At 51.0% G+C, this 27400-nt stretch overlaps 1 protein-coding gene across 9 annotated transcripts in view; it reads left to right on the top strand.

The window, feature by feature from the left end:
- Window positions 1-27400, top strand: part of BAHCC1 (BAH domain and coiled-coil containing 1) — a 158782-nt gene that overhangs the window by 122611 nt on the left and 8771 nt on the right. For 5 of the 9 annotated variants that reach the window (XM_060271943.1, XM_060271945.1, XM_060271940.1 and 2 more), the window contains 16 exons: window positions 65-169; window positions 799-1007; window positions 2267-2425; window positions 2612-2823; window positions 4247-4562; window positions 5385-6080; window positions 9752-9954; window positions 10783-10919; window positions 11255-11380; window positions 19719-19833; window positions 21381-21648; window positions 23311-23496; window positions 24177-24478; window positions 25243-25344; window positions 25680-25812; window positions 26464-26578. In XM_060271943.1, coding sequence (XP_060127926.1) covers window positions 65-169; window positions 799-1007; window positions 2267-2425; window positions 2612-2823; window positions 4247-4562; window positions 5385-6080; window positions 9752-9954; window positions 10783-10919; window positions 11255-11380; window positions 19719-19833; window positions 21381-21648; window positions 23311-23496; window positions 24177-24478; window positions 25243-25344; window positions 25680-25812; window positions 26464-26578 — 3384 coding nt within the window. The remainder of the gene's footprint in view (window positions 1-64; window positions 170-798; window positions 1008-2266; window positions 2426-2611; window positions 2824-4246; window positions 4563-5384; window positions 6081-9751; window positions 9955-10782; window positions 10920-11254; window positions 11381-19718; window positions 19834-21380; window positions 21649-23310; window positions 23497-24176; window positions 24479-25242; window positions 25345-25679; window positions 25813-26463; window positions 26579-27400) is intronic. The other 4 variants (XM_060271944.1, XM_060271948.1, XM_060271947.1 and 1 more) reach the window with 4 other exon arrangements.

Below are 27400 nucleotides of genomic sequence, written 5' to 3'. Positions count from 1 at the left end.
CTGCCACATTGCATTTCCCAACATTGCATCTTGGGAAATAAATCATGGTGGTCTCTCTCCACAGAACGAAACAGAGCCAGTGCTTACCTCCTGTAACAAGCAGAACTGTCTGCCACCATCAAATAACGAAACAAGCACCACTCCCAATAAACAGGGAGAAGGCAGCGAGGTGAGTTACAGAAATTGCAACAGCAAGTATAATACGATCTCAACACATTTCTGTTGTTGGTGGGCACTTCTGAGCCCCTGGGTCTCAGCAGGTGCCTGACTGCGGCGACCTCTGTCACCAGCCTTGGTTCCCTTTTGGGGGCGAAAAATTGGTTTAAATATGTATTGTATCTACCATCAATTGGTATCAAAGCTCGGGGAGGGAGTGCAGTGGGTTTTGCATCCAATGATCTTAACGCTGGACCCATGATGAGCCTGTTCATGTGATAGCTGAGCTTCTGGTTACTCCAGGAGCCTAACAGTGCCTGACCTTTAGGCCTAGAGGCCACAGAATGACCATTACAGGCAACCCCCCTGTCATTTGCGTGTATTCAACATGTGTACGACTGCACACGCATTGCATCAAATCCGAAAGGGTCCTGAAAATGTCACACAAAAGGTGCAGAACAGGGTGTTTGCGGGCTTTTTCAGTTGTATTGCAGAACAAAACTCCCATACAAATTTGGGGAGGGGGGGCATTGCCTGTCCATTACATGATAGCCCACATTGTGTAGTCCCTTTACAGGCCTGGACGATCCTGACCTGTTGCAGCTGACCTGCCTTTGTCTCGTCTGATTTTTGACGTAACAGGGAAAACAAGGACCTGGTGGAATTTGCCCGCATCCACCCATCCAGCAGCTGCCCTGGAGACCTTACCCCCCACCTGATGATTGCGGGCAGCTCCTCGTTGCAGGCCAGCCAGTTGGGAGGAGACCCGGCAGCCCATACCCACCCAGCTCATACCCACTGGTTGCCCCGGACACGCAGCCCTTCTCTTTGGATGGGTGGACACTCATACGGTCAGTATTGCTGGGTGTCAACGTTCTATCTAGAACCCTTGCTAGGTCACGCCGACAGCAGCTCCTCCCCTTATCTCTGGTCCATTTCTGATCTCACTTCATGCCTGATCTACAGCTTTCTACTCTGTACCCCTGGCAGTTTCAGTTTCCTTCTGTGCTTTCCTGCTGCCCCGTCCATTGGTGTTGATTCTAGTCTCTGGATTGCTATTGTCCCATTACTTGCGACCCCCTGTTATGCCTGTTTCCTGCCTGTTTTTTAAACTGGTTACTGCATAAGCCTCACAGTAACCTCTAGCACTAATTGCTGTCGAGAGCCTAAGGCAGGGGTCCCCAGACTACGGCCCGGGGGCTGGATGCGGCCCAATTGGCCTGCCAATCCAGCCCGCGACGACCCCCGCCGCCCGCCGCCTGCTCTTACGGCGCGCAGCGCAGCAGCGCTCTTCCGGGTCGGGAAAAAAGCGCCGAAAATCCTTTGTGCGCATGCGCATGGGCCTCTCCCGACCCGGAAGAGGTCATTTCTGGTGCACTTCCGGGTCGGGGGAGGCCCATACGCATGCGCACAACGGATTTTCTGCGCTTTTTCCACCCTGGAAGCGCGCCACCGCGCCAGTAAGCGCCCGTGTGCATGCGCACGGGCGCGCACTCCCCCGCCCTCCGGCCCGCCGCGCGATCGGCGCGGTGGGAACTGGCCCAAATGCCGGTAAGTCTGGGGACCCCTGGCCTAAGGCAACCCTCAGTGAGTGACATTTAGGACCACTTCGTATGCTTAAAAAAACTCTTGCCTCGAGAAAGAGCCATCCATACATGCGGCAAAAACACCTGCGTATACATAAGATTTTCCATATAGAATTTTACGCAGGCAAAACTGGATTATTGCCTGTCCTATGACTCAACCCTCAGAGGTATTACAGGCCTGGGAGACTGCCTTCCTGGGGCCACAGCTGATTGGTAGAGATAGGTGGAGGGGATTCTCCTAGATCTCGTAAAGACTGTGTGATACATGATGATCTTTCTAAGTGGATATTATCTGCGTGGTACATACGTGACCTGCTCCCTGCCTCTTGCGGTGGAATTTCGTTTGTCTGCATATGCACATGTGATGAGAAGCCGAATGCTTCTTGGCCTACCCTGAGGGAACCATGAAGAAGCAAAGTCTCTCTTTGCTCTGATACGATCTCTTTCCCTAGGGAAGATGTGGCTGCTGGGAGGGTGTGTTGAGTGGGCTGAGCTTTCAATGTCAAGTGCATTCTTCTCTCTAGGCATCGGGCACCCTGCTCTCCATCAAAACCTGCCTCCCGGCTTCCCGGCCTCTATGCCCAGTGCCATGCAGCCAGTCTTCCCCCTGTCGCAGGAACCACCTGCTCAGCTAGTAATCCTGCCTTCTGAGCCTCCAGCACATGGGGCCCCCCATACCCTGGGTAAGTAGCAGCCTAATTGGCTGGCACATCCCAACACCTCTGCTGGGTAGTAGCTGGGATGGGGTACACGGGAGCTGCCCCTCCTATGAGAGGAGACGGGTGCGGCTCTCGAATTCTGGGATCAGGGAGGCATCTCCATACTCTTTGGCTTTGTTTACCTCTCTGGTTAATCTCCCTGTCTCTCAGCAGCTGAGGTGATGGATCAGGCATCAATTTGGCCACCCATGTATCCCAGCCGGGGGCCTGGCTCTCACCTGCAGCACACAGGGCAACTCCCTGTCTATTCCCGCTCCCAATTCCTGCGTCAGCAAGAACTCTATGCCCTGCAGCAGCAACAGCAGCAGCAACAGCAGCGTGCAGCACAGGCACTGGAAGTGCAGCGGCACACACACAGCCAGGTAGGCGTGCGAAGTGAGGCCGTCATCACAGTAACCCCTCTCGGTACCCATCAGGCCTCCCTTGTTGGGCGGCTAGAAAGGATCTGCTTACTGAGGAAGGAACCTCCTCCCTCTGGGGGACATGGGTCATCTGATGTGGGGGGGACGGGGACCAAGGAATCATCAAATATTTTCTCTGCGTGAAAGTCTGGGCCACCCACGCAGCTGTTTTGAAAAAGCTCAGCCCCTACGGTCCAGGCTGACACACAAGGGATGTGCATTGCAGAAAGGTGACTGCACAGCTACAGACGACTCACCCACTATGCAACCCACCATGCTTCAAGGGAAAGGAAATGTGTGTACACACACACACACACACACACACACACACACACACCCCTCCAGCCAAACTGACGAGGAATCCCTCACTGGCTCAAAATACAGTGGTTGGCTAGATTCTGAGTGAGTGTAAGAATTTATCTCCTGAGTCATCTCAAAGGAAGTTCTATTGGCTGCAGACCTACGGTCGTCAATATCCTGCTTCTCGCTGCATGGTGGTGATAGACGCTAGTATCCTATGTGGAAGAAGAGCACTCTTCCTGAGGGTGACGATCAGGGCTTGTGTGTGTGTGTTATGATTCTGAGCAAGCACCACAAAAAGCAAATAATACTATGTTGGGCCCGAGGATCAGCTCCCCAAATATAGTTGCAAAGATGTGCTTGGAAAAGTGTGGGGTTGGCATAGCTGCCAAGTTTTCCCTTTTCTCGCGAGGAAGCCTATTCAGCATAAGGGAAAATCCCTTTAAAAAAGGGATAACTTGGCAGCTATGGGGATTGGTGCCTGGAGACATCTTGGAAATCAGAGGGGTGCGGCCTGATGAAAAACCCCAACAGTCAGAGGATGGGGTTTCTGCCCCCTGCATAGGTGATCTGCCTCCTGCTGCCTCAACTAGCAGAAGCTGAAGATATTAAGATGGATAAAATGATCCCTGTTTCCATAACTTCATCTAGGTTGCAGTATTTTGCTTTTTGCTGGTACTGAATCTGAGTTGCTTTGGCTTGGAATCCTGATTTATTTACTTGGAAGCACAAACGGCTCCCATCTGCTAGAGTGGCACAGAGCACTAGAATAGGAAACCCAAAATAACCTTCATCAGAAGTGTATCCAGGTTTTTCTTGAACCCATTGTTCCCGACTGAGAAGGGGGACACAATCTAAGATCAGGACTGGGGTGAGGAATCAGAGTTGGTGGGCTGATAAGGATGTACTAACAGGAAGCGACTTAGAACCAGACCTGTTGAGGATTGCAAAGCACTGGGGACGAATGCAAGTCTTAAGATGCATATACTGACTGTATGGCCGTTGGGTTAATTGCCCTTTTGTGAGGTTGGTTGCGTGGGGTTCAGGCACTCGCTGAACCGTCCATCTCTCTCTCTCCTTGTAGCGGAAGCCCGAAGAGCCACCCCCTGAGCTGGAGATGCCAGGCCCCGAGAAGCCACTCAAACCATCCCACAAAGCTGTTGCCTTAAACGCTCCCCCGAAGGGCCTGTCGCCAGCAGCCGCCTGCTCAGCCAAGCTCTCCCCGTGTTGCCACCCGCCCAAATGCCCTGCCCCATGCACTTTACCTGTCTGCCCTGCTGTGGTGCCACGCTCGCCTGCTGTCAGTCCAGTGCCCTCGCAGAGCTCCACTGGCCCTGAGGCCGAGGACAAGCAGCCTGAAGGGAGGCCAGCCCAGGACTATCCCAAATCACTGGAACCAGGTAGGGATTCGTGGCAGGCTATGCATGCAAGGGGGTGTTGGGAAGAGACACAGTATATTTGTGCACTGCTTGCACCCAGTATCGATCATAGGGCTGGTTACTAGCCCATGGCATGGACTCCCTCTCCCTGTAGTAAGCGTCTTGATCTGTGCCCTGCTAGGCACAGGCATCGGCATGTAGTTCAGAGTGCACTTATTTTACGCAGGCTTTGGCCAACACATTCCAAGTTTTCAGTCATCATTGTTGTGCAGAAAGGTTTGGAAAGGGTGCACTTAAAGGCCCAGGAACTGGACGGGCTTCTAGAACAGGGTTTCCCAAACGTGGGTATCCAGCTGGGTTTTTGGGGGGACTACAATTCCCATCATCCCTGACCACTGGTCCTGCTAGTTAGGGATGATGGGAGTTATAGTTCAAAAACAGCTGGAGACCCAAGTTTGGGAAACGTTATAGAATCAGTGAAGGATTTCCCACTGTTCAGGATCAGAACCTGATCAGACCCTCTTGGTCCCTGTTCATGCTCCCCGCCCCCCCCCTTTCCTACAGGCATGGTACCACAAAAGTCTGAATGCCATTCTTCCTAGGTAATTTGTAGAAAGTTTAATGCTGCCAGAAAATAAATAAATGGAAAGGGAGTACGTTCCGTTAGCATAACTTATTGCAGTCATGGAAGTTGTGAGAATGGACCAGCCTTCTGTTAGGAAGGGTGCAGGATATGAGGTCAGGCTCATCTGAGTTATCTTGAGTTTTGGTTTGGAGAGTCCCCAAGCTGGCCCTGTGCCATAGCTAATCTTGGTGCTCTTTCTTTGTTCTTTCTTCCTCTAGATCTTCCCCCTGGTTACTCCTACCCTGTGGCTGGCCTGGGCTATGCGTCACCTTTACCCCTGGACCCAGCTGATCCTGACACTATGCAAACGGTTTCCACGGCAGCTGAGCCCGAACAGTCACGCACCTTCCCACCAGAGCAGGAGCCACAATGCGAGGCGGAAGCTCGCCCGTCCAGTGGGGCTGGGGACCCCGAAGTGGATTCCTCCCACCCTCACCCTCCCCACCTTCTTGTGCACCCCCAGAGACCAAGCTCCACAGAACTGGCCAAGGAGACGCCGTGTTGCCCCCTGCTGGTCGGGGACAGCCCAGACGGCTTGGACTCTGCCCCAAAGGAATGCCAGGAGGAGCCTAGGCCGGAAGCTGCTGTTCCAGCAGGGCCTTCGCCGGAGGTGATGGCTGTGGAGGACAGCCCGGCCGCAGCACTGGAAGATGAATGCCAGGAAGACGAGAGCGACGACAGCTCAACAGATGACCTGTCGATGCATGCCGAGGTGCAGGTGGCCCCGTGCGGCCTGGATGCCCTCATTGCTGCCAGCATTGATCTGGGCGAGCTCCCAGCCTTGGAATCTCCACCTCCTGCAGATTCCCTTCCCCTGCCCTCGCCATGCAGCTCAGGGATTCCTGGCATTGCCCTGCTCAGTGAGCTGGCAGAACTGGAACTCCGTCGCCAGCAGTGTGATACCGCCGCCCATGGTAAGGAAGGCAGGGGCCATCTTTTCTCTCCCCCCCCCTCTCGTCACTGTTTTGTCCCTTCCCTCTCACAGAGGCCAGTGACCAGCAAGCAAGGAAGGGGACTGGGAAGAGGAATCTCTTATTTGTCTGGGTGACTTGCCCACTCATTTTGTTCATGGTAGCTAAGCGCTGCTTCCTTCTTTGGTCCAGGAGGGCAGCCTGCCAAGAGTCAGAGACGGGGCTAAATTTCCATCGTCGTTAGAGGAATGAGAAACTTCTACACTTTCCTATACACCAGGGATGGTGGCCCTGCAGATGTTGCCGGACTCCCATCATCCCTGACCATTGGCCTTCTTGGCTGGGGCTGATGGGAACTGGAGTCTGTCAACATCTGGAGGGCCAATCCCCCCCCCGCCGCCGCTGCCGCCGCCCTATCCTTGCTATGCACAGCCCTGCCTCCTGCCTGGACAGCAAGGAGTTGACCGCCACTCCTCTGCATGTTGTAGGAGCTTGGGATGTGAAGGAAGGATGACAGCCCGCTGGAGACTGAAAGGTTGTTCCATGATGGGAACATTATCTTGGGACTGGAACCAGAAGTTCTGGAATTTTTTCCCAGACCTTGGTCTTGTCAAGCTTGTACCTTTGAGACTGTAGAATTTGCATCCGTGCCAGGGTCTACTCCCTTGATATCTTCCATTAGCTCTCCAGTGTTGGCACTGAACGATTAGCAGCCGAAGGGCAAAGGCACATCACTCTCATGCGCAATCTCCCCTTTGCACTGCTCAAACAGCCTGTCCACAACTGTAGCCTTTCAGCGTTCTCTACTAGCTTGCCAGCAGGGCCCCCATTATAGGCCCCACATTGCTTCCACACCAGGCATACTGCTGGTTAAGAGAGTTGCTCTGCTTCTTCCTGTCTTACACCCCTCCGTGAGAGCCATGCCGGAAGCTACCTGCTGCTCACCTCCCCATCCCCACAGGAATATTTGTTTAATCAATATATAGATAAGATTCTTCTAGATCAGGGTTTCCCAAACTTGGGTCTCCAGCTGTTGTTGGACTACAACTCCCATCATCCCTAGCTAGCAGGACCAGTGGTCAGGGATGATGGGAATTGTAGTTCAAAACAACAACAACAACAACAACAACAGCTGGGGGCCCAAGTTTAGGAAACCCTGCTCTAAATAGACAACCTCTAAGCAGTTTACAAAGTAAAAGCCACAAAACCACAAAGCTAAAAAAAATAAATTGCCTACTGCGGCTATCACAATAAAAATGTAGAGTCAAAATACGAAGCCGTGTAATTGAACCATTGTGACAGTCAGTATCTAGTAAACTAAAAGATGGCACTTGGTTGAAATGGGTGGGGAACAGAACTGCAGGATCCACTTCGATCAGGAGCTTCTGCCTCCCCAGTACTCACATATCTTCACCTAGATAAGTGGCGGTGTCCCTAAGAACCCTGCAGAGCTCTTCCTAACAGCCCTGTAGGCCTTTGTTTGTACAAGTTAAAGGATCCTCTCCTGACCTTAAGACCCTCCTCGGGCTCGCAGAACAGTATCTGCACTCACTCAGATCACCAGTAGAACCGTACCCTATTTTTGGTCCCTCGAAGGCCATGATATCCTTATGCAATGCCTTATGGAGTTACGTGATCTGCCACCCAGGCAGGAAACTTGGACTGCTCCGGGGATCTGGAAGTGGAGAACCAAGGTGCAAACCCCAGAGTGGCATCTTGAGCAGCAGTTGCCTTCCTAGGCTTCTGCTCTAAGGTGCACTCTTTTATGAAGTATGGACTCTGCATGTCAGCCCTTGAAGCATCCTGGTGGCTAGCTAGGGAAAATGGTGTCTTTCATAATTGCCGCTGTAAAGGAGAGCTAATCGTTAGGTTGCTTATTCCTGGCCCGTGGGGAATGGAGTGATTTCCCCCCCCCCCTAGAGGCATGGAGTCTGGAGTCCTGCCAAACTGCGGAGTGAAGTCAGGGGTCAGGCAGCACATGGGGGGCTTGCCTAGCCACTGCTAGGAGTAGCTCAACCTTTGATTTAAGCTCTCGGAAGAGGATATTAACCCCTTGCGAGTCTGTGAGGCAAGAGCCTTTGAGGCAGCTACCCTGTTGCATATAGAAAACAATTTAGGGAGGCTCACCATCTAGTCTGGACCTTGAGTTTGGGCAGTGTAGAGACTTGGGATAGGCCCATTATTATTATTATTATTATTATTATTATTATTATTATTATTATTATTAGGGTCCTTAAAATTATTATTATTATTATTATTATTATTATTATTATTAGGGTCCTTAAAAAAATCTGGAAAATACCTGCCTTATTCAACTGCATTAACCAGTGAACCCCTTTAAGTGAGAAAGGGTTGCCTCCATGTCACTTAGATGCTTCCTGTTTCAGAATCTCATCACTCTTGAGAACTTTCTAGTGCTCGTTTGGCGGAGTGTTTTTTTAAAAATCAGTAGAATGAAAATAGTGAAAGTCTTGCTTTTTTAAGTCTCTACCACCTTTCTGCTGCCGTTTTCAGCCTCCCGTTTTCCCACCTCCCCAGACAGGGGGTCTGCACCACCAGCCCACATATGCAGATGGTTATCACCCCCTGTGGCTAAGCAAAGTCTGCGCTTTTCATCTCTACGGCAAACGGTTACTGCTCACACACCGGAACCGTTCTTTGCCCACAGTGGAACGGAAACCACATACAAGGACTCCCTGCATGCCTCCTCGCGCATGTGTGCGGGCGCATTTGCAGGCAGACATCCTTGTACACAAGCATAAAGCAAATTTATGTACAGCAAAAACCTTATCTACAACTCTCCGTCCCCCCCTTCCTCCATCCGCTCATCATCTCCAGGGACTTTTAAATTTGTAGTTTGGAACTATGTTACCCTTCCAATCAATCCCCTCTGGGCAAGGTTCTTCCCAAAAGCCTCCTTCCGAGTTTGATGCTATCTCAAGAGGCCCCTCTCCTTCCACCAAGTTCAGACAGCGCTGGCTCCTGGCTGCTGCCCCCTCGGCTCAAATTGCCTTCTCTTCCCCCTCCTCCCCCAACTGAAGTATGTGGCATCCCAATAACTTCCCCTCTGCCTGGATGGATGTGTGGTATGTGCCTGAGATAAACACGACCGTGTGCCTGATGTCTTTGAGTAGCAGGGTATGGAGAGCAGAGCGGGCAGAAGCAGGGCAACCTTCCCAGAGCTTGCTCTTCCGAGTGAGCATTGTGCCAGGCTAACCTTCCCCGCCCCCAAACCCTTGCCAGTGGGTGTGTCCGAGAAGGGAGCAGAGCCGCAGTTCGCTCGGAAAAGTAGGAAGACATGGCCAGTAGTATCAACAAGCCTGCACCCAGTCACTACCCAAGCTTGCTTTGGGGGCACAGAGGGGACACAGTTCTCAGGGTGGGGTGCCCCTTTTTTGTGCCCGGACACACCCAATAGAATCATAGAATTGTCGAGTTGGGAGGGACCCCAGTGGTCATGCAGTTCAACCCTGTGCAAAGTAGGAATCTCAGCTAAAGCATCCATGACAAGTGGCTATCCAACCTCTGCTTACAAACCTCTCCAAGGAAGGAGAGTCCACAACCTCTTGGGGGACCCAAGATCCAAAGACCAAGGTGTATGGTATCGTAATGTATGTCTCCCCTGTGGATGAGAATGGTTTTTCCACCACGGTAACCTTCCCCCCTTTCCACAGTGCTGGATGAAGACCTGGCAGCGTTCAACCTGCAAAGCCTGGCCACTCTCGCTGCCGCCTGGGCCCTGGTCGAGGCAACCGGCCTGGAGAGGAGGCCCCCTGACCTCCTCGACCTGGCAGAAGCTGCTGTGCCCTGTGTGGACCTGCGTCCTCGCGTGCGGGCCTCCCGCCGCAAATACATCTGGACCCCTAAGACCAAGCCTGTAAGTATCCTGTGTACCCAGGGCGGTTCAGATGGAGGACAGAGAGGATGTGCTTGTTCATTCATTGCAATCATTTGTGCCCTGCCGTTCATTTCCTTCCAAGGGAGCTAACAGGTGACGTTAATGAATTAAAAAGCATAAGCAGAGCCTGCTAGAGCAGGCCAGCAGCCCATCTACTCTAGCACCTTGTTCTCACAGCAGCCAATGGGATGCCTATGGGAAGCCTGAAAGCAGAACGCCAGTGCGGCAGCGCACTCTCCACTTGTGACCCCCCTGCCTCTGTCCGCAGAAGGAGAATCAACAGTGTTCCTTCGAGCTGCCCATCATTCCAACCTGGCACAGTTCTGGCCCTGACTAGAACAAGTCAGAAATCTGGTGTGTCTCTGAACCACACGTGCCCTGTTCCTTTTAAATCTGCAGAACTTCCAGCCACCTTATCTGATGAGAGCCCCCACCCCTGCTGCGGAAACCTGTCAGCTGCCATAGGGAACAGCTGGGCACGTGCTTTTAAAACCCCTGCCAATGCAGTGTTGGTTGTTCCCCACCTTTTTTGGGGTGGGCAGGCCCTTATTTCTTCCCCTGAGGGCATTCAGCCAAAACCTGACACTGATTGGGGTAGACCACCCAAAGGTCAGCTTTACAGCCAGCTAGCCTTCCCTACCCCTTCTTCACCTCCGGAAGGTCTTGGGCCTGCTACTCGAAGGGAAAAGAGAAGCCCCGTATGGCAGGTTAGGAATGAATGGACGGCTTGCACAGAGCATGGTGCACGTGGCACGGCCTCTTGTTTTCCCACCCAGGTGAAGGACCCTTCTCCGTCTCTCCCCGCAGGTTTGCCCCCTGAAAGCAGCTATTGAGAACTTGGACACCCAGGAAGTAGAGATGCGGCTGCGGCTGGCGGAACTGCAGCGGCGCTACAAGGAGAAGCAGCGGGAGCTGGCCAAGCTGCAGAGGCGGCATGACCACGAGTGAGTGTCTTGGCCCCTTTGCCTTTTCACAGCAGGTTTGCAGGGCGAGGTGCCCCAGAGAACGTGGGTAAGGCCACGAAGCATTGAGAAAGAGGCGAGGGTGTGAACGAAACACCCGATCTTGGGGTTGGACCTGTCTGCTATGGCACCTGCAGCCCAAGCAAGCAAATGGGTCTCTTGCATCGTGAGTTTCAAAGGCCTCTTCAGATTTGTTTGTAGATTATAGGCAGGCGTGCACATGCACACACACACACACAAAACACCAGCCCTTCCAAGCAGGAGCTAGGGAAGCGCTTGCCCTTTGGACGCGTGCTTATTGTGGCTGTTGCCCATAGGCGAGACGAGAGCTCCCGGAGTCCAGCTCGACGGGGACCAGGGCGACCTAGGAAGCGCAAGCACTCCAGCACTCTCAGCTCCCTGCGCCAGGGCTCCATCAGCAAGAGCGACAGCAGGAAGGTCAAGTGAGTGACCGGGCTCGGCTTGCAGGGGGCGGGGAGGGCACCCTAGCCGCTGCGTGCGCAGCACACTTGTGTTTCCAACGTGTGAGGAAGTGCGGGTGTGCGTGAATGAGCGTTTGCGTGTGCGTACATAATTACAGGAGTGCAAGGGGAGAACTGGGTGTGACGCTGGCAGGGCTGCGTGGCCAAATGCCGGTTAGCTGCCAAGTCCCTGTAGAAGCAGGGGTGGGGAGGGCATGGAACCTTTCCTCCGCCTGCTGCTTTTCTTTCCAGGTCACCTTTTCCTCCCCTGCCTGCCTCACTTATTTCCTTCCCACGCTGAGCCCATTTTTGGTCTTAGAACCGGGGCTTGCAGAGAAATGTGGGAAGCACAGAAAGGCTTATGCACCCCCCTCTGTACCTTCTACTCTTGCGCTCATGGGAGCCAGCTCTTAGGGGCCGAGGGGTCTTCAACACACACACACACACACCCCCGGTAAAATATTTGAAGGGGCGAAGCCGCCTCCCCCGAGTTGATGGACATTGCCATTCAAATGGTGTGCATGCCCCCCCGTCATGGGGTCTATTATGCAGGGCAGGGCTTAGCTGAGTGCCCCCCTCCAAGCTACCCCACTGATCACTTTGCAAGCGCCCACTCTGCTTACGTTTACTAGGGTGGCTGTTGCGCATGAAGCTGTGTGCATGCTTCTCCTCTGTTGTCCTGTCGTATCTTTATATACTTAGAAAGCCAGTTGCTAGGGAAGAGGGAGCAGAGGCACCCCCCACCCCCCACAATTCCCTGTGCTTCCAGTGTAGCTATTATAGAGCACTGCTTGCGTCAAGGGGTGGGGGGGTAGTGCTGGTGGTGTTAATGGAGTCCCTTGAGGTCAAAGTCTTCCCATGTTGTTGTTCATGGCTGTTAACCGGTGCCTTCGCCCCAGAAGTGGTTGCATTTCAACGCCGAGAGTGCAAGGGTTTCTCTTGCATGTTGCAAATGGGCACCAAGACCCAGGGGAGCAGCGGGGCTGGAGAGAGGCCTGCTCCTCTGTGCTCCCCTGCCTCGTGACTGCCTTGCCTCCTGCCACCGTTCTGGGGGAAAGAATTGCCCCTCTTTTGAAGAGGAAGGCAGTGTTGCATAAAAGCCTCTTTATCTGTGCTGTATAAAGTCATTGGTCACACTGCAGTGGTGTTCATTGCTGCTGGCGCTTTATGATTATCCATTAGCCGCCCGGCACAGTCATTCCCGCACTCACGGGCCCTGTATAATTGTCCTTCTCTGCTACAAATTGCCTCTCCCGGCAGGCCCATTTGCATAAATCCTCCAAGCTAGTCCAAACATGATTGGAGCACGCGTGTGTGCGCTGCATCAATCCTGATGATTTGGTAATAATAGTTAAATCTGTACTAAATGGTTCCTTCAATTAAGACAGAAGAAAAAAAATTAATCTCTAGGTTTTATGTCACAAAACATTAGCAAATGTAGTGAAGGTTACAGGGGAAAAAAAGCAGTTAGTGTTGGCTTTGGGTTGCAACATGGCTCCACCATATGGCTCGTGGAAATCTTCCAGGGCTTGCTGGAGAACTTGCTTGCCTTCTCCCATTCCTCCCTCCCTCCCACCGCCCTTGCCTGGACCCTTTCCCCTGGATTTATTCCTGTTCCCTCCCCAAACCTTGCAGAGCTGTGTAGGTTTATGCAAAACCAAATCCAGAAGGGAATACGTTCTTAGCTGATTTGGAAGGCAGTCCCCTGTTTTGGGCTCTACTAAACTGTTCTGTGGCTTCAGAGGAACAGTGGAGAGGAGCTCAGATGGAGCCGGGAAACAGGGACCCCTCCCAATGCCGGTCTTCCCCACCATACTGCCTGCATGGCTCCAGCAGTGTACGAGCAAATCTTAACAACCAAGCCTCACCACCACCCTGCTTTTAAAATGTGGGGTTGCATCCTTTTGAGTTCCGTGACTTGCACACATTCCACAGCAGTAGTAGAGTTCCCTACTGTTCAGAAAGGGAGAATACCCGGTCGGGAAACTCTTCCGCTTGAAAGGAGGGACTAATATCTTTGACCATTTTCATCAGTGTAGTGGTGAAACAAAGCTGTTTAGAGGTGGCAGGTTATTTGGAGACTTGAAGTGGGTATTGCTAGAGCCAATATCCTTGCCCCAGGACATTGGCATTCCGTCCTCGTGTGGTCTCTGCATTTTGCAAATGTTATGAGAATCTGCAAGATACGTTGAACCAAAGATTATGGCAGGAGAGGGGTGGGGGCGGTGACCTTCTGTAACAGGGGGCATCAACAGTCCATCATACTGCCTTCCTGTCTCCAAAAAGCTGCTTATTCAGTAGTTGGGCCCAGTTGGAAATAGTGTAACCACATTCTACCAATGGCATTGCATTGGTGATGCTTTCACTGTCCACAGTGGGGGTGTTATTCTCAGGTCCCAAATATAGTGTATATTTGGGACGCAATGTCTGTCTGTCTGTCTGTCTGTCTCTCTTCCCCCAATTTCTAATTCCTGTGCTTAGGGAGTGGGTGGTTGTTGTTTTTTTGCATTCATGAGTTGCAACCTAAATAATACCTGCACCCTGTTCTACATGCTTTAGTGGGCTCAGAGCCTGGCGTAGCTTTCCCTGGACTTTTCCAAATGGGCTCAGTAGGAGAGATGCTCTTCCAAAGAGCCCTATAAACACAGCAATGGCTCAGCCCTTCCTGGGAGCGTTCGCGCAACGGAAACATCGAACCAGCACCCACTTTCCCTGCAGATCAAAGTATTGCAGGATGGCTTCAAACCACACAGGCTGCCAGAGGGGAACTTGCACACCCATGACACTCACCACTCCACACCTGAACAGCGGCTTGCGCTCCTTCCCGATTTGCATCCTGGCGCACATGCCTTGCCTTGTAAACCCAGCCAGGCGAGCCACTGTGGCACAGGACCCCCTTGCTGTGCGTTGCCAGGCCAAGGCTCCGGGCCATCATGGCATCCCTTCCCTGCTTTTGGCCTCGCTGAAGCAACACATGGTCCTGTGGCAGCTGCAGACCCGGCCCCTTGGCTTGCTTCCTATCGGGAACATTCCCACAGCTTCCCACGCCGAGCAAGAGAATTCCTGCCAGGCTTGCTTCCCTCCAGCCACTCCCCGGAACTGAGCGGTGGCCTGGAGCCATGGTAGCTCCCTGTCCGCTGATGCCCGAGGTGTGAAGATGGGCAGCTCGGCTTTCTCCGGAGCCCTGAGATGCTTGCTGGCCTGTTTTCACCACTCCACCCCACCCCTTCTGCCGATGGCCCTTTGCCTGCCTGCCTCAGGGTGCTCTGCTCCCTTCCTATCCCTCTGCTTGTCAGGGAATTCCCTCCTTCCTCGCCTGCTGCAGCCACAGGAATGGAATTTGGCACCAGCTCCAGGGTCAGCCCCAGGTCAGAAGGTCGAGGTGCAGGGGGCAAGGCCCGGGAGAGGAGTGTGAACAGAAGCCGTCTTGGGGAAGGGAAAAAAAGGGGGTTTGCACGGCCTCAAACCCTGGGCTGCATTCCCAGGGTGGAGCAAACAAGAGGCGGCTTCTCTGGGTGCCGGAGTGGAGCAATTAGAACTAACGAGTGCTGGAGATCCGAGCGGGAAACCAGCCAGCAGTGCAGGGGGATGGGAACAAAGCCTTCAGGGAGCTAATTCATTTCATATTTACTATGCTGGGAGGATGCTGCTTGTGAAAGAACTGCCGGCGCGATGCGGAGCGGATCCTTTGCGATGGACTTCCCTAACCTGGAACCCTTCAGATGTATTTGGACTACAAATCCCATCAGCTAGCATGACTGGGCTAATGGGACATTTAGTCCCAAACTCCTGAAGGGCACCAGATTGCGGAAGGCTGATTTAGAAGGTGTCCAAAAATGAAGAAGAAGAAAAGGCGGCCTGCTTCAGATTAGGCCAGGCTTGATTATTTAATTGAACTCTTGTTTATGGGTAGGGAGTGTGCACCTCCTCTGGCTATTTTTTAGTCTTGATTCTGCTTGAAACGTAAGAGCGTTGCTCTCTTGGCCTTTGCTTCCTGCTCCTTTTCTCCTGACTTCAAGCAACGTGTCTCTTTGCTGCTTCTTTTTCAGTGTGTCGGATGAGTTTGATCCAGGCTTTCCTCTAGGTTGCTCTAGGTAGCTTGCACACACACACACACTGCCCTTTGTGGCGACAGGAAGTGTTCGGAAGGCAGCAGTACTCAAGTACACACTAGCAGCAGGGATCCTGGTGCTCTCCTCCAATGGGTTTTACTGATCCAGTGGGCCATGGCTTATTACATGGAAGAGCCAGGCACAGATGCCTGTGGAGCAACTACCTCGCTCCTCTAAGAACATGGCTTTGCATGTGCTGCAATTCCAAAGGAGCACAGAAGGGCACTAGGCATTCAGTTCAGCTTGAATGAATGCTCAGCTTCCAACAGAACTCTCAGCTTAATTTTGCTTTCTTTTTTTCAAAGGCATGTTTCTAGAACTTATCGCTGCAAAGATCTGCTTGAAAGTTACACACTTGGTTTCTCCCCAAAGCAGAAAAGGCTGCTCAGCAGGGGTTTGGGGGCTGATCTGTAGTGCCCTAATATATAGTTAAAACGGCAAACGTCCCAAGATCAATTTATGCAAAATAAAAGGAAATGGCACAAACATGCTCAAATTCAGATAGGTCATGGAATTCTAATTTCTGTGGTGCGGAATTTGTCTTTTATACAGTATGCACACGCATGCAGCCATGGCTGAGATACGCCAAGAGTCCTTGCCAGCAGCTGCAGGAGACTGTGTGCTTGCAGCAATACTACAGAGCACAGAGATTTAACTCCGATCCCATAGTTTGCAAAGAACCCCTGAAAATTTCACCTCGCTTCTTCTGCATCTCATTTTCCTTAGCTAAGTTTTTCCCCAGTGCTGGTTATGAAGAAACAGCTCGAAACCATGCTGGCTGTTTCTGCCAAACTCTTAGGACCACTTTTCACATTACCAGAGTCCTACACAGAAGGTACTTTGTGTTAGGAATTAATGGGATGATCATTCCCTCAGATTTTTATGATGCACATTTACTTGGCATGCGTATAGTGGGAATCTATATAATCTTAGCTCATTAGTACATGCAGGAACGTCAAACGTGATAATCTATGTGGAAGTTTCATTGCAGCCCCAGGAATATGGGAGAGCTGGCTGAGAGATGGCTTGCATTGGTCAGGAGGGCAAAGCAACTTCACTCCATGTTACTCCTAATCCTTCCCCATGGCTCCCAGTCCTCCTCCTCTTCAAGAGACCTATCCTGCTTCTCATATTTCTTCCATGAGTCCTTACAGGTCTTTTTTTGAAAAGCATAGTCTACATAATTTGCTTAATCCAGTTGCATAATTTGAGTTTTAATTGAGGGGATTTCCTTCCAGAATTCCAGATTTCCTTCCAGAATTCCAGATCTTCTTAGCTTGATTCAGGCATATCAGGGCTTAAAGCCAGTATTTCCCAAACTTGGGTCTGCAGCTGGTTTTGGACTACAACTCCCATCATGCTTAGCTAGCAGGACCAGCGGTCAGGGATGATGTTTTGGGCTATAGTCCAAAAACAGCTGGAGACCCAAGTTTGGGAAACACTGGCTTAAACTGAAGATAGGAAACCTTGTGACTCTCCATATGTTTCTAGGGACTCTGCGGCCATAAGCCCCGGGCGGCATAGCCAGTGGACAGGGATATTTGATGCCGTGGTCCCAGCAACATCCGAAAGGCCACAGGCTCCTCCCCATAATTTTGGAGGGGAACAGGACACACACACAAGCCCTGCCTCCAACATCCCAACCTACGCTGGTCCTTGGCAGCACCCTGTTATTCGGGTCCCCTACTGGAGAGGTTTCAAAGCCCTTTCAACTGAATGGGAGTCACCCCAAATTCAACATTTTCCAATTAACTGCCAGTTAACATTGGACTTCCCCTCCACCCCTCCATGGTTTCCCCAACTTTTCAAATATTGTTGCATGTAATACACCTTATCTCCACCACAATTTTCTCAGATTTTACTCCTGTTCTTATTCAAAGCCTACTTGCGTTTTAACATGTTTACAATAGTTTTTTTTCCCTTAAATAATCTACAAACATTTCCCACTCCTCCTTAAAAGTCTGCCTCCTCCTGATCCCCGATTTTACTTGTTAAATGTGCCGGTTCGGCATATTCCGTCAATTTCACCTGCCGGTCCTCTTTAGTAGGTACCACCGCATCTTGCCATTTTTTGCGCATATAGTATTCTCGCTGCGGCTGTTGCATATGAAAATAAATTTGTCTGCTTTGGGGGGGGGGGTACATCTACCGTAGTTATCCCTAAGAGAAAGCCTCCTGGTCTTTTTGGGAGTCACCTCAAAAATGTGCAGAGTTTTGAAGTGATGTCACCATGTGCCCCCCCCACACCCCCTTTTAAGTCTGTACAAGCGCCTGAACAGGGCTCTTATCATTGTGCGTATCGGAGAGAGGCACGCCTCACCCAGCTTCTTGGTTCCCCCCAAGACCCACGTCCACCCAGGCGTGCCCATAAAACCTGTTCCCTCAGAGCCAAGACCACAAGAGCGGCACCGAAACCGCTTACACAACATGCGCTGCCACCCCTCCAGTGCTGAGGGAGTTAAGCTGCCCGGGCAGGAGCTCCACTGTAGCTCCCCTGGCAATCCCCTTGCACATAAACCCTTCTGACAAGCTCAGCTGAAAGAAGCGATTGTCCCGAAGCGCCCCCCCCACTCCCTCCCAATAGCTGGTGAATTAATGAGCTGCAGCAGAAGTGGCAGCCGCTCCGGAATGTTGCTGGAAGGCATGAAAAGTCCAGGAATCTCCTCCTCCCTTTTCCTAAAGCAGCAACAGGACATGTGGGAGGGATGCAGCATGCCATCTTCCCCACCTAAAGGAACCAGGGAAGGAAGGAAGGTGTGTGGGAGCATGCCCTCAACACTGGCATCAGCTCGGACTCTTGTCTTGCGCAGAAGACCCTCCAGCTGCTTTACTCCCACCCCCGAAGCACCTTGTCTTGCTAGACTCCCTACATAAACCCTCATATATATACCTTTCGATCCATAAGGGAGGCACTCTTCGATTTCACTTGGTGAAGATGGGTGACATTTGACAAGGGCGCAAAGCAGGGCTCTTTACTCAGTAATGATCTCTTCCCCGTTTTCTGAGCATCGCACAAAGGGAATCCATTCAGTCTCCTCGCCCCTTAGGGAGGAATGTAAACCTTCCCTGCTTTGGGGAAAGGGTTTGCAAACTTGATTTGGCCACATTTAGATACCCGATTCTATCTGTTTGATGTGACCCTTTCTGTTTTAAAAGTTGCATTCTGGTTTTTCTCTCTATGGAAACAGAGGTGCAAGCAGAATCCAAGTGAGGTGTAAATGTGTGCACAGAACATAGAGGTGTATTTAAACACACACACACACACACACACACACACACACACACACATACTGCTCCCCTGCCTGTCAAAGCCTCAGACCTTTTTCTAGTAATACTAACTAGTCCTTGTATGTGTCAGGAGAAATTGGGTCTCCGGTTTTACACAGCTACCACAATTCAGTCTCCATCCAAGCGGCTTCCTGAGGAAACAGGGGAGTTCAATAAAACCCAGATGTCTTGGCACCTAGTTCCTGCTGTGCCCTCCTGCACAGGGGGGGGGGAGGAAGAAGGAAGTTCCCAGCTCTTCCCCAAAGGCAGAAGAAATGCTCTGAGGTTCTTAGAATCTTTAGTGAGCACCCAGCACCAAGACAGCTGGATCAAAGGGTAGAGATCGGGGACTTGAACTTGAACATTTGCCTGGCACTCTCCACCCATATATGGCAACCTTGGACTCAGGGGCATATAATGGTTATAATGAGGCAGGTCCATACTGTTTTACCAGAAGGAAGTTCCCAGATCCTGTAGACCAAGGCAATATTGATTTTCGCGCTCAAAATAAATTGTGCCAAACCGAAAAAAAAATCTCAGCACAAAATGGGCTTCTATTGTACAAGTTTGTTTAAAAGTTGTGTGTGTCCTTCTGATCCAACACATTTTAACCCTTGTTATGGAAGAGAACTTGGAATGAGTGTGAATTAACTGGGGGAAGGAAATGGAAGACAGGAGCGCGGGGCTAGGCAGGCAGCAGTAGCCACAATTATTCCCCCAATGTTTCATGGTAATTGATGCTGCATGGAATTGCAGAATGCTGAGAACATGTGTATGTCTGTGTGTGCTCATTCCATCCTGAAAACCTAGGTAAAAAATTCCTTCCTTTGTATAAGGCTCCACCCCTGCACCTCATCACCCCATGGCCTCCACCCCCCAAATGGAGGAGTCAGTGAGCTGAATTGTCTTTCTCCAAACTGAGCATTCTTTCCCATTCACAGGTCAGTAAAGGCCAGCTTATCTCTGCTGTGTGCAGAGCTGCGGGCTGAGGGAGAGCCGAAGAAGAAGAAAAGGAAAATATCAGAGACTGTTTATGGTGGCATTAAAAACTCCCAGGTGAGTCCAGCACAGAGCCTTATCTAGCACAGCCATCCTCTTCATTCTTTCACCTTCCTGATCGTTGAGTAAAAAGTAGCCCACTATGTCAGTGAACAAGCTGGGCCTGATCAGAGCCATTGACACACTGCCCCTGCCTTCCAAAGCCAGTCAGATGGGGAAGACATTTGCCACATCAGCCACGATGCTTTAGGTCAGGCATCCCCAAACTGCGGCCCTCCAGATGTTTTGGCCTACAACTCCAATGATCCCTAGATAGATAGATAAACTTTATTTCGGCCATAGGCCCATAATGCACAGCAAACAAGGTCCAATGATCCCTAGCTAACAGGACCAGTGGTCAGGGATGATGGGAATTGTAGTCCAAAACATCTGGAGGGCCCAAGTTTGGGGATGCCTGCTTTAGGCATAGCTGTCAAGTTCTCCCTTTTTTTAAAGGGAAATTCCCTTATGCTGAATAGACTTCCTCGCGAGAAAAGGGAAAACTTGACAGCTATGGCTTTAGGCCCCAAGGACTGGCTTAGTGCGATCTCTGGGATGCTATATCTTCATATGTGAGATAGTCACATCTCCTTCGTCTTCCAGTATGTTGCGGTCCTCCTTACCCCCCCCCCCCCCAATATGCAAAGTAAGGCAGAAATATGCACAATTGTACAATCTGGGTTTCATTTACTGATCATATAGGAAGCTGCCTTCTACTGAACCAGGCCATTGGTCCATCTTACTCAGTACTGTCTACACTGACTGGCAGCAGCTCCCCAGGGTACCAGGCTGGGTTCACTCCCCCCCCCCCACCACCTGGGTATGCCAGGATATGAACCTAGGATGTTCTGCCTGCAAAGCCAATGCTTTATCCCTATGCTGTGACCCTTCCCCAAAATTCCCCTTTATGGAAATTGGGTTACCATGACACAGGATTTTTATGGGTTGGGTGTTGTTGTTTTTTGCAGGTGGCCAAATACTACAAAAAAATGTTTTAAACCGGCAATGTACATAACACTTTTATATTTTTAAGAGGCTCAAGGAGGCCTGGCGATTCCTGATTGCCACCTTCCAATGTTTAAAAGAAACTGGATAGCAGATGAAACAAAAAAATGCACACTTCTTCAGATGCACACGAAAGCTCATACCTATGACAAACTTAGTTGGTCTCTAAGGTGCTACTGGAAGGAATTTTTTAAATTTTTTGTTTCTACTATGTCAGACCAACACGGCTACCCACCTGTAACTAGATGTTGTCAGGCCTGAAAATGGAGGTTGTGGTTTTAAAATGCAGGGATGCTTATGCTGATAAGACAATGGGAGCGGGGCTTCCTTAGATCAGAATGGTCAGAGTAAGGTGCAGAAGTTTTTCCTCGGCACACTCGATGGAAGGTTTGGATAGAGCAAATCCAGTTTAAGTGCTGGTGGTGGCCAATAAAATCCCAACCCCACTGTCCTTTCCAATACCCTGATCGTAAGAAACAGATGTGAGCGGGAGGGAGTGGGAGATGGCGGAGAAGGCATCTTTTGGACCGTAGTGACTCGTGTTTGTTTCCATGCTGCAGGAGAAGGTGCGTTGCAAGAAGAGCAGCTCCCAAAGCAAGCTGGCTTCCACCGTGGTGCACAAGGTCTCCCATCTCAAGCAGAAGGTCAAGAGCAAAGGCTTGCCCGCAAACATTGGCCCATTCCGACGGAAAGAGCCCAGCCCTGGTACCAGGATCCAAAAGAAACTCTCCCGGCCCAAGAGCTCCAAAGCAATGCCTTCTGCCAAATACCCACAGCAGGACCTCACTACCTCAGAGGTCAAGCCAAGCACAGGAAATACTGATGCAGGTATGGATGGCGGTAGAAAAGGGTGGGGTTCGCTGGGAAGCAAAGGTTGGCAACGGTGTAGACCCTGTTGGCACTTCTGGTCAGAGATGCGAGCCAGTTGCCTGTTTGCTACCAGCATGTTGCTATTAGTAAACGAAGCCCTTAACAGCTTGGGAGCAGTTGACTTGCAGGATCACCTTGCCTCATATTGCACTTGACCACTTCGATCTGTAGACGTGGCACTGTTACAGGTGCTGCAAAATCCTCATTCCACACTCAAAATAAATCAGTCTTCTAGTGTGGCAGCACCTGCACTTTGGAACTCCCTGCCTGTTGACAACAGGCAAAGCACCTTCACTGTACTCTTTTTGTGTGTGTCCCTGCTTAAACCATTGTTTCTTTAGGCAAGCCTCTTCAGACATGTAGCTGTGTGTTTCATCTCTTTTCAGCAACTGTTGGTTTTAATTTTCTTCTGGATATTTTTTTAACTGAGTTTTATCCACAACGGTATTGTTTTATTTTATGTCTTTGTAAGCCACTTAGCAGTTTTCTTGCGATCAAGTAGTAACTAGTAACTAAATGTTCTTAAGTAAGAGGTGAAGAGGATGTTAGTAACTTTGAAGCTGTTGTCTTGCTCTGCCTGTAACTGCTAAAACAGGCCCTGGGACACTTGCTGACCTCCGGCCCTGTGGAAAGGAGGGAGTATGTGTGTGTCCTGTAGGGCAGTGTGCTGGACTCATAAGACACAGAATCCCGACCGGCCCTCCCACCTTCCCACTAGGGAAAGGCAAAGCGCAATTAGTCGCTCCCAAGCCATTCACGGAGCAAGTCCATCCTCCAGGGAAAAAACTGTTATCTTCTGCTCTGGCCAGGAGCTTTTGCCGCTCAGCGCATTTCCTCCTGGCAAGCAGAGGAAGCTGTGGAATTTAAAAATAGCTGCACGTGCTGGCCTTTGCTGGGGCCAATGTCCGCTCCAGTTTGACTGCAGCCTTATGGGTTTCCCTTGGAGCTTCTGGGGCATCTTATCAGGAAGCCAAGGCTGAGACAGGAATCCTGCTTCCACTCCCCAAAGCCAAAAGAACAAAGGGACATTGTCAAAAGGGGCAAGAGCCAGGATGTAAGAACTCAGGTTGGGAGAGGGGGAGGAGGATACGCAGGCCAGATTTGCTGCGGGGTTGACAGAGGGGAGGAGGCAGTTGCGAGGCCCGAAACACCCTCCAAGTTGTGTGTTTGTTTTTGTTTGTTTTTTCATTACATTTGGAAGAACTTCTGCCCCACTGTTGTACCCATGATGAGCACCCCAGGGCAGTTTATCAGGAGCTCCTCCTGCATTAAGTCCTCAAATCCAATGGTTCCCAAATGGTGGACTGCTGCCAAAAATTCATTAAAAAAGAGGCAGTGCAATAAAATGCCCCAAACAAGATGTATAAAATGTTTTGCGAGCCGCTGGCTTTGAACTCTCGCTTCTATGTTCCTGTTAGGGTATAGGCCTCAAAAACAACGCGGCGATTCTCTTGGGTGTGCCTTGATGACAGAAGCGTGAACATCAGTGTAGTGAGGCATCATGTAGAATGCCTTGCATCCCCTCCCCGTTATTGTCCATAATGTCCTCTGAGTCCCTTCCCCATCTTGAGATGGCCTGCTCCCTCCCTCCCATTTCTCATGATTCACCTCTGCCCGCAGATGACAATCGCCACAAAGACTACGAAAGCGAGGACGACGGTGGTGGTGACGACTTGACCAGCGACACCAGCTCCACCCTTCACGTGACAGTAAACCCTGCTGTGATTGGCCCCTCTCCTTCCTCGGTGGTGAAGATGGAAGCGAATCAGAAGGCAAAGAAGAAAAAGGAGAGGCAGGGGCTGCTAGGTAATGTGAAATAAAAAGTGGCAAAATGTTATTGGTAAGATTCAGGATTCATCCCAGCTGGCAGAGAAGGCCTTGAAGCCTGGTGAGAAAATAACTTAAGATTGCATCAGGTCCTCCTGTCTTCCCAGTCAGTCTTATCCTGCCAAATTGTGGCTGTGTATGCACTATGCCCTTAAAGCACATTCGAAGCACATTTTCCCTCTCAAAGAATTCTGGGCACTGTAGTTTATCCCTCCCAGAGTTACTGTTCCCAGCAACCCTTAAACTACAGTGCCCAAAATTCTGTGAGTGCAGAGAACGTGCTTTAAAGGTATAGTATGTACATGGCTCTAATTTTACTCATGCACAAGGATGGATGCAAGATGGCAATGAAGGATCCATTACAGGGAACTCATAAATTACAGGGAATCTGTAGGCGCCCGTCCTGTAAGCTCCAAGGGAGGATCTGAGATCCAGCTTCTGGTACCACACTGCATGCCAAAAGCAAAGCCCCCACAGAAAGGGGGGAGGCTATCAGACTGGCCCACAAGCTGCTAATGGATATGGGGCTGCCCAAAATCTGGACTTGCATTATACTTATTCCTGTTGTATGAGCCGGGCTGTGCAAGGAGAAAGGAAGACCTGGCCAAGGCAAGGTATCAAAAACACAAAAACTCTTATACTCTTTTGTACCCACACAGGACCCTGCCGGATCCCCAGTCCCGAGGGCCAAGTCAAAATCAAGCGGCGCCCAGTGAAGCCCGGTGTAGGGAGGCTGGAAAAAGTGCCCGTCTGTCGGGCAGCTTCTTGCGAGGCTTCCAGCAAGAAGAAGTTGAAGAGCAAGGCCAAGGAGCTGCAGTGCGGGCCTGGGACATCGGCTGCGAACGAGGGGCTCTTCTCTGGCAGCCGACTGTTTGCAAGCCGGGATGACACAGGAAAGCTCAACAGTGAACGCCTCAAGAAAGCCACGCGGAAGAGCAAGGTGCTGCAGTCGGCCCTCAGGGTGAGCAGGCGCGCAAAGAGCCACACTGGAGGTGTTCCTCAAGGGAGTGAGGGGTGCCAGGGGCGCTGTCCCTGGAAGGAAGGTGGGACCCAATGGGCTGGAGCAAGCTGGGTGCAACAGGGCGGTGTTCCTGCCATGCAGACTGGCCCCTTCTAGGTATAAGGCAGGCATAGGCAACCTTGGCTCTCCAGATGTTTTGGAACTACAACTCCCATGATCCTTGACCACTGTCCCTGTTAGCTAGGGATCATGGGAGTTGTAGTTCCAAAACATCTGGAGAGCCAAGGTTGCCTATGCCTGGTATAAGGCATTGAGGAAGGGGGTGGATCTTAGAATTTGCAGGATTGACGCGTAGAATTGGAGATCAGAAAGAGACCAGTTTTAAAGAAGATTGGGAAATGACTGCAGAATACGTAAAAACTCATGTAAATAGGATATGAGTAAGGACAGCAGTGGGGGTGAACTTTCTGTTGTTCTTTTGTGATAAGGCAAAGGTATAAAATAACGTTAATATGCAGCCTAAATTGAAATTTTGGGGGAAGCATGCAGGGAGGGAAAGTTTTAGATGAAGAGATTGTTAAACTAGAAATGTCGATATTTTTTTTGTTAAAAATTTATAAATAAAGTTTTTATTTTTAAATAAAAAAGAGAAAGGCATTCGTGTCGGGGTAGGTATTCTGCAGAGCACTGCTCCTTTGCCCGGGGATCTCTCTGCTGGCTGGCCTTTTCCCTAACCCCATTTTCCCCTCCCTCCCTCTTGGCAGAGAAAGAATGGGGCACTGGCGCTCTCTCCCCGCAATGCCAAGGCCATCCTCAGCAAAGGCAAGAAGCTGGCCAAGGTCAAGAACAAGGTGGTCAGCAAGCAGGTAGGAAACGGCTGCCACCTCCTGCAATGTAGGGCATGGGTAGCTCAGCACCACTTGCCCCCCTCCTAAGGGTCCTATGGCTGCCGCCATTTTCTTCCAAGGAGGAGCTGATGGCTCAGATCTGCCTTGCTGCTGTCAGGGTATTTGCTGGGTGAGAACTCCCTTGACTGCCCTGAGAACTCTTCCAGCAGAAAATGGCCCCATCTAGCAAAGGTCAGGGTGGTGTGGAGGTTTCACTGTTGATTTGGGATTTAGGAGACCCTTGTTCCATCCCTTCGCGCCTTGGACAAAGACAGTTTGTCACGTGGGATACATTTTCTCCTTGGCTTTTGCAGTGTAAAGGCCGGGCGGTCAGCCGGCTGATGGAGAGCTTCGCCATTGAAGATCACTTTGAGTTTGACGATAACAGCAGCTTCTCTGAAGAGGAGGAGATGCCCCCCACTGGGACGGAGCAAGACATGGCCCCTGGTGAGTTTTGGCGCTCCCTCGCAGTTTAGCATTCAGTTGCTGGGGGTGGGAGCAGGGGCCAGTAGAGTCTCTCTCTCTCTGCATGTGTGTGAACCACACAGATTGTTGGTCAAGAGCAAAGGCAGATGAAAGAAGGAAAAAGTATTCGAGATGGAGGGTGGTGGTGGTGGCACATAAGCTGCTGCTGAAGGGAAATCTGAGATGGGGCAGACAGGGGTGCAGAGCAAGACTGCTGCAGTGGGTCGCTGGGAGGTGCAGATAGGATTCTGTTGAGCAGCTCTGGGATGATGCCAGGTATTAGAGTCCACACCACTGGGTGCAATTCTTGGCTCTGCTCCAGTCTCCACATGTGAACGAGGCTGGGGAAAACATCCCCCAAGAGCTGCGGTAATGAAGTTTGTTAAGCAGTCTGCAAGCCCACCCCCTGTTGTGTACTCGCTGCAAGGGATGCAATCTTAAGAGCTGCAGGTCCTAAATGAAGGTGCTTGCTGGCCAGCTGGATATTCCTTTTTAATAAAAGCTTTTGTCATATCCTGGAGGCAGATTCCAAACTAGAGAGGGAGGGAGAGTTGAGAATCATGCTGGTTTAAAGCAACTGGGGAGCAGTGTGAGCTGTGGATTCATGCCTTGCTCTGCCTTGTTTGGCTGCAGCCCAGTCATGCACCATTCATAAGGAGGATCTCCAGGATGGACTGCGCGTGCTCATTCCCAAAGAGGACAGCCTGCTCTACGCCGGGAGTGTGAAGAGTTTGCAGCCACCAGACATGTAAGAACCCCCATTTTTCCAGGCACAAACATGGGCAAGAGATGCAAGGAGAGTGGGGTCGTCATTTCTTGCAAAGATCAAATGGCAGCACACAAATATTTAAGGGGGCAGGCAGTTCCTTTCCTCTGCTCTCTGGGGCATCCTTCCTCCTTTGTGCCTGCAGACAGTTGCAGTCCCTTTGTACCCTTTCCTTTAATGCAGGGTTTCCCAAACTTGGGTCTCCAGCTGTTTTGGGACTACAATTCCCATCATCCCTGAACACCCGGTCTTGTTAGCTAGGGATGATGGGAGTTGTAGTCCCAAAACAGCTGGAGACCCAAGTTTGGGGAAACCCTGCTTGAAAGGGAGAGATGGGAAAACCATGGCCTTATAGATGTTGTGAGACCGCTACTCCATGAGACCCAACCAGCATGTGTTCAGAGATGATAGGTGTAGACTACAGATGTTGCTGGGCTACAAGTTTCCCCGTCTCTGCTTTAAAGTAACACCACCACCCTCCCCCAAGGCAACATGCTGCAATGTTCACATGATCTCAATTCAGTATCGTGGCCCTGTCTTCCTCACCCGCAAACAGAGTGGCAGGTGATCTCCATCCTGATACTTGGCAATTCAAAGCCAATGCTTTCCCTCCGCCTACCCATCCCGCTGCTCTGAACAAAAAGCACACTGTAGCCTCTGTGGTGCAGAGAACAGATGGATGTGAAAGTTCAGAGGCCCCTTCTACCATAAGTTTCTGGTTTGGTCTCGGGCAAGCTTTTACCTGTCTGCAGAATAAGAGTAATAGCCACTTGCCCTGCATTAAAATGGCTAACTTTGAAATGT

Source organism: Zootoca vivipara, chromosome 2 (assembly GCF_963506605.1).
Source record: "Zootoca vivipara chromosome 2, rZooViv1.1, whole genome shotgun sequence".
Taxonomy (NCBI): domain Eukaryota; kingdom Metazoa; phylum Chordata; class Lepidosauria; order Squamata; family Lacertidae; genus Zootoca; species Zootoca vivipara.
This window is presented reverse-complemented; position numbering and strand designations above follow the sequence as displayed.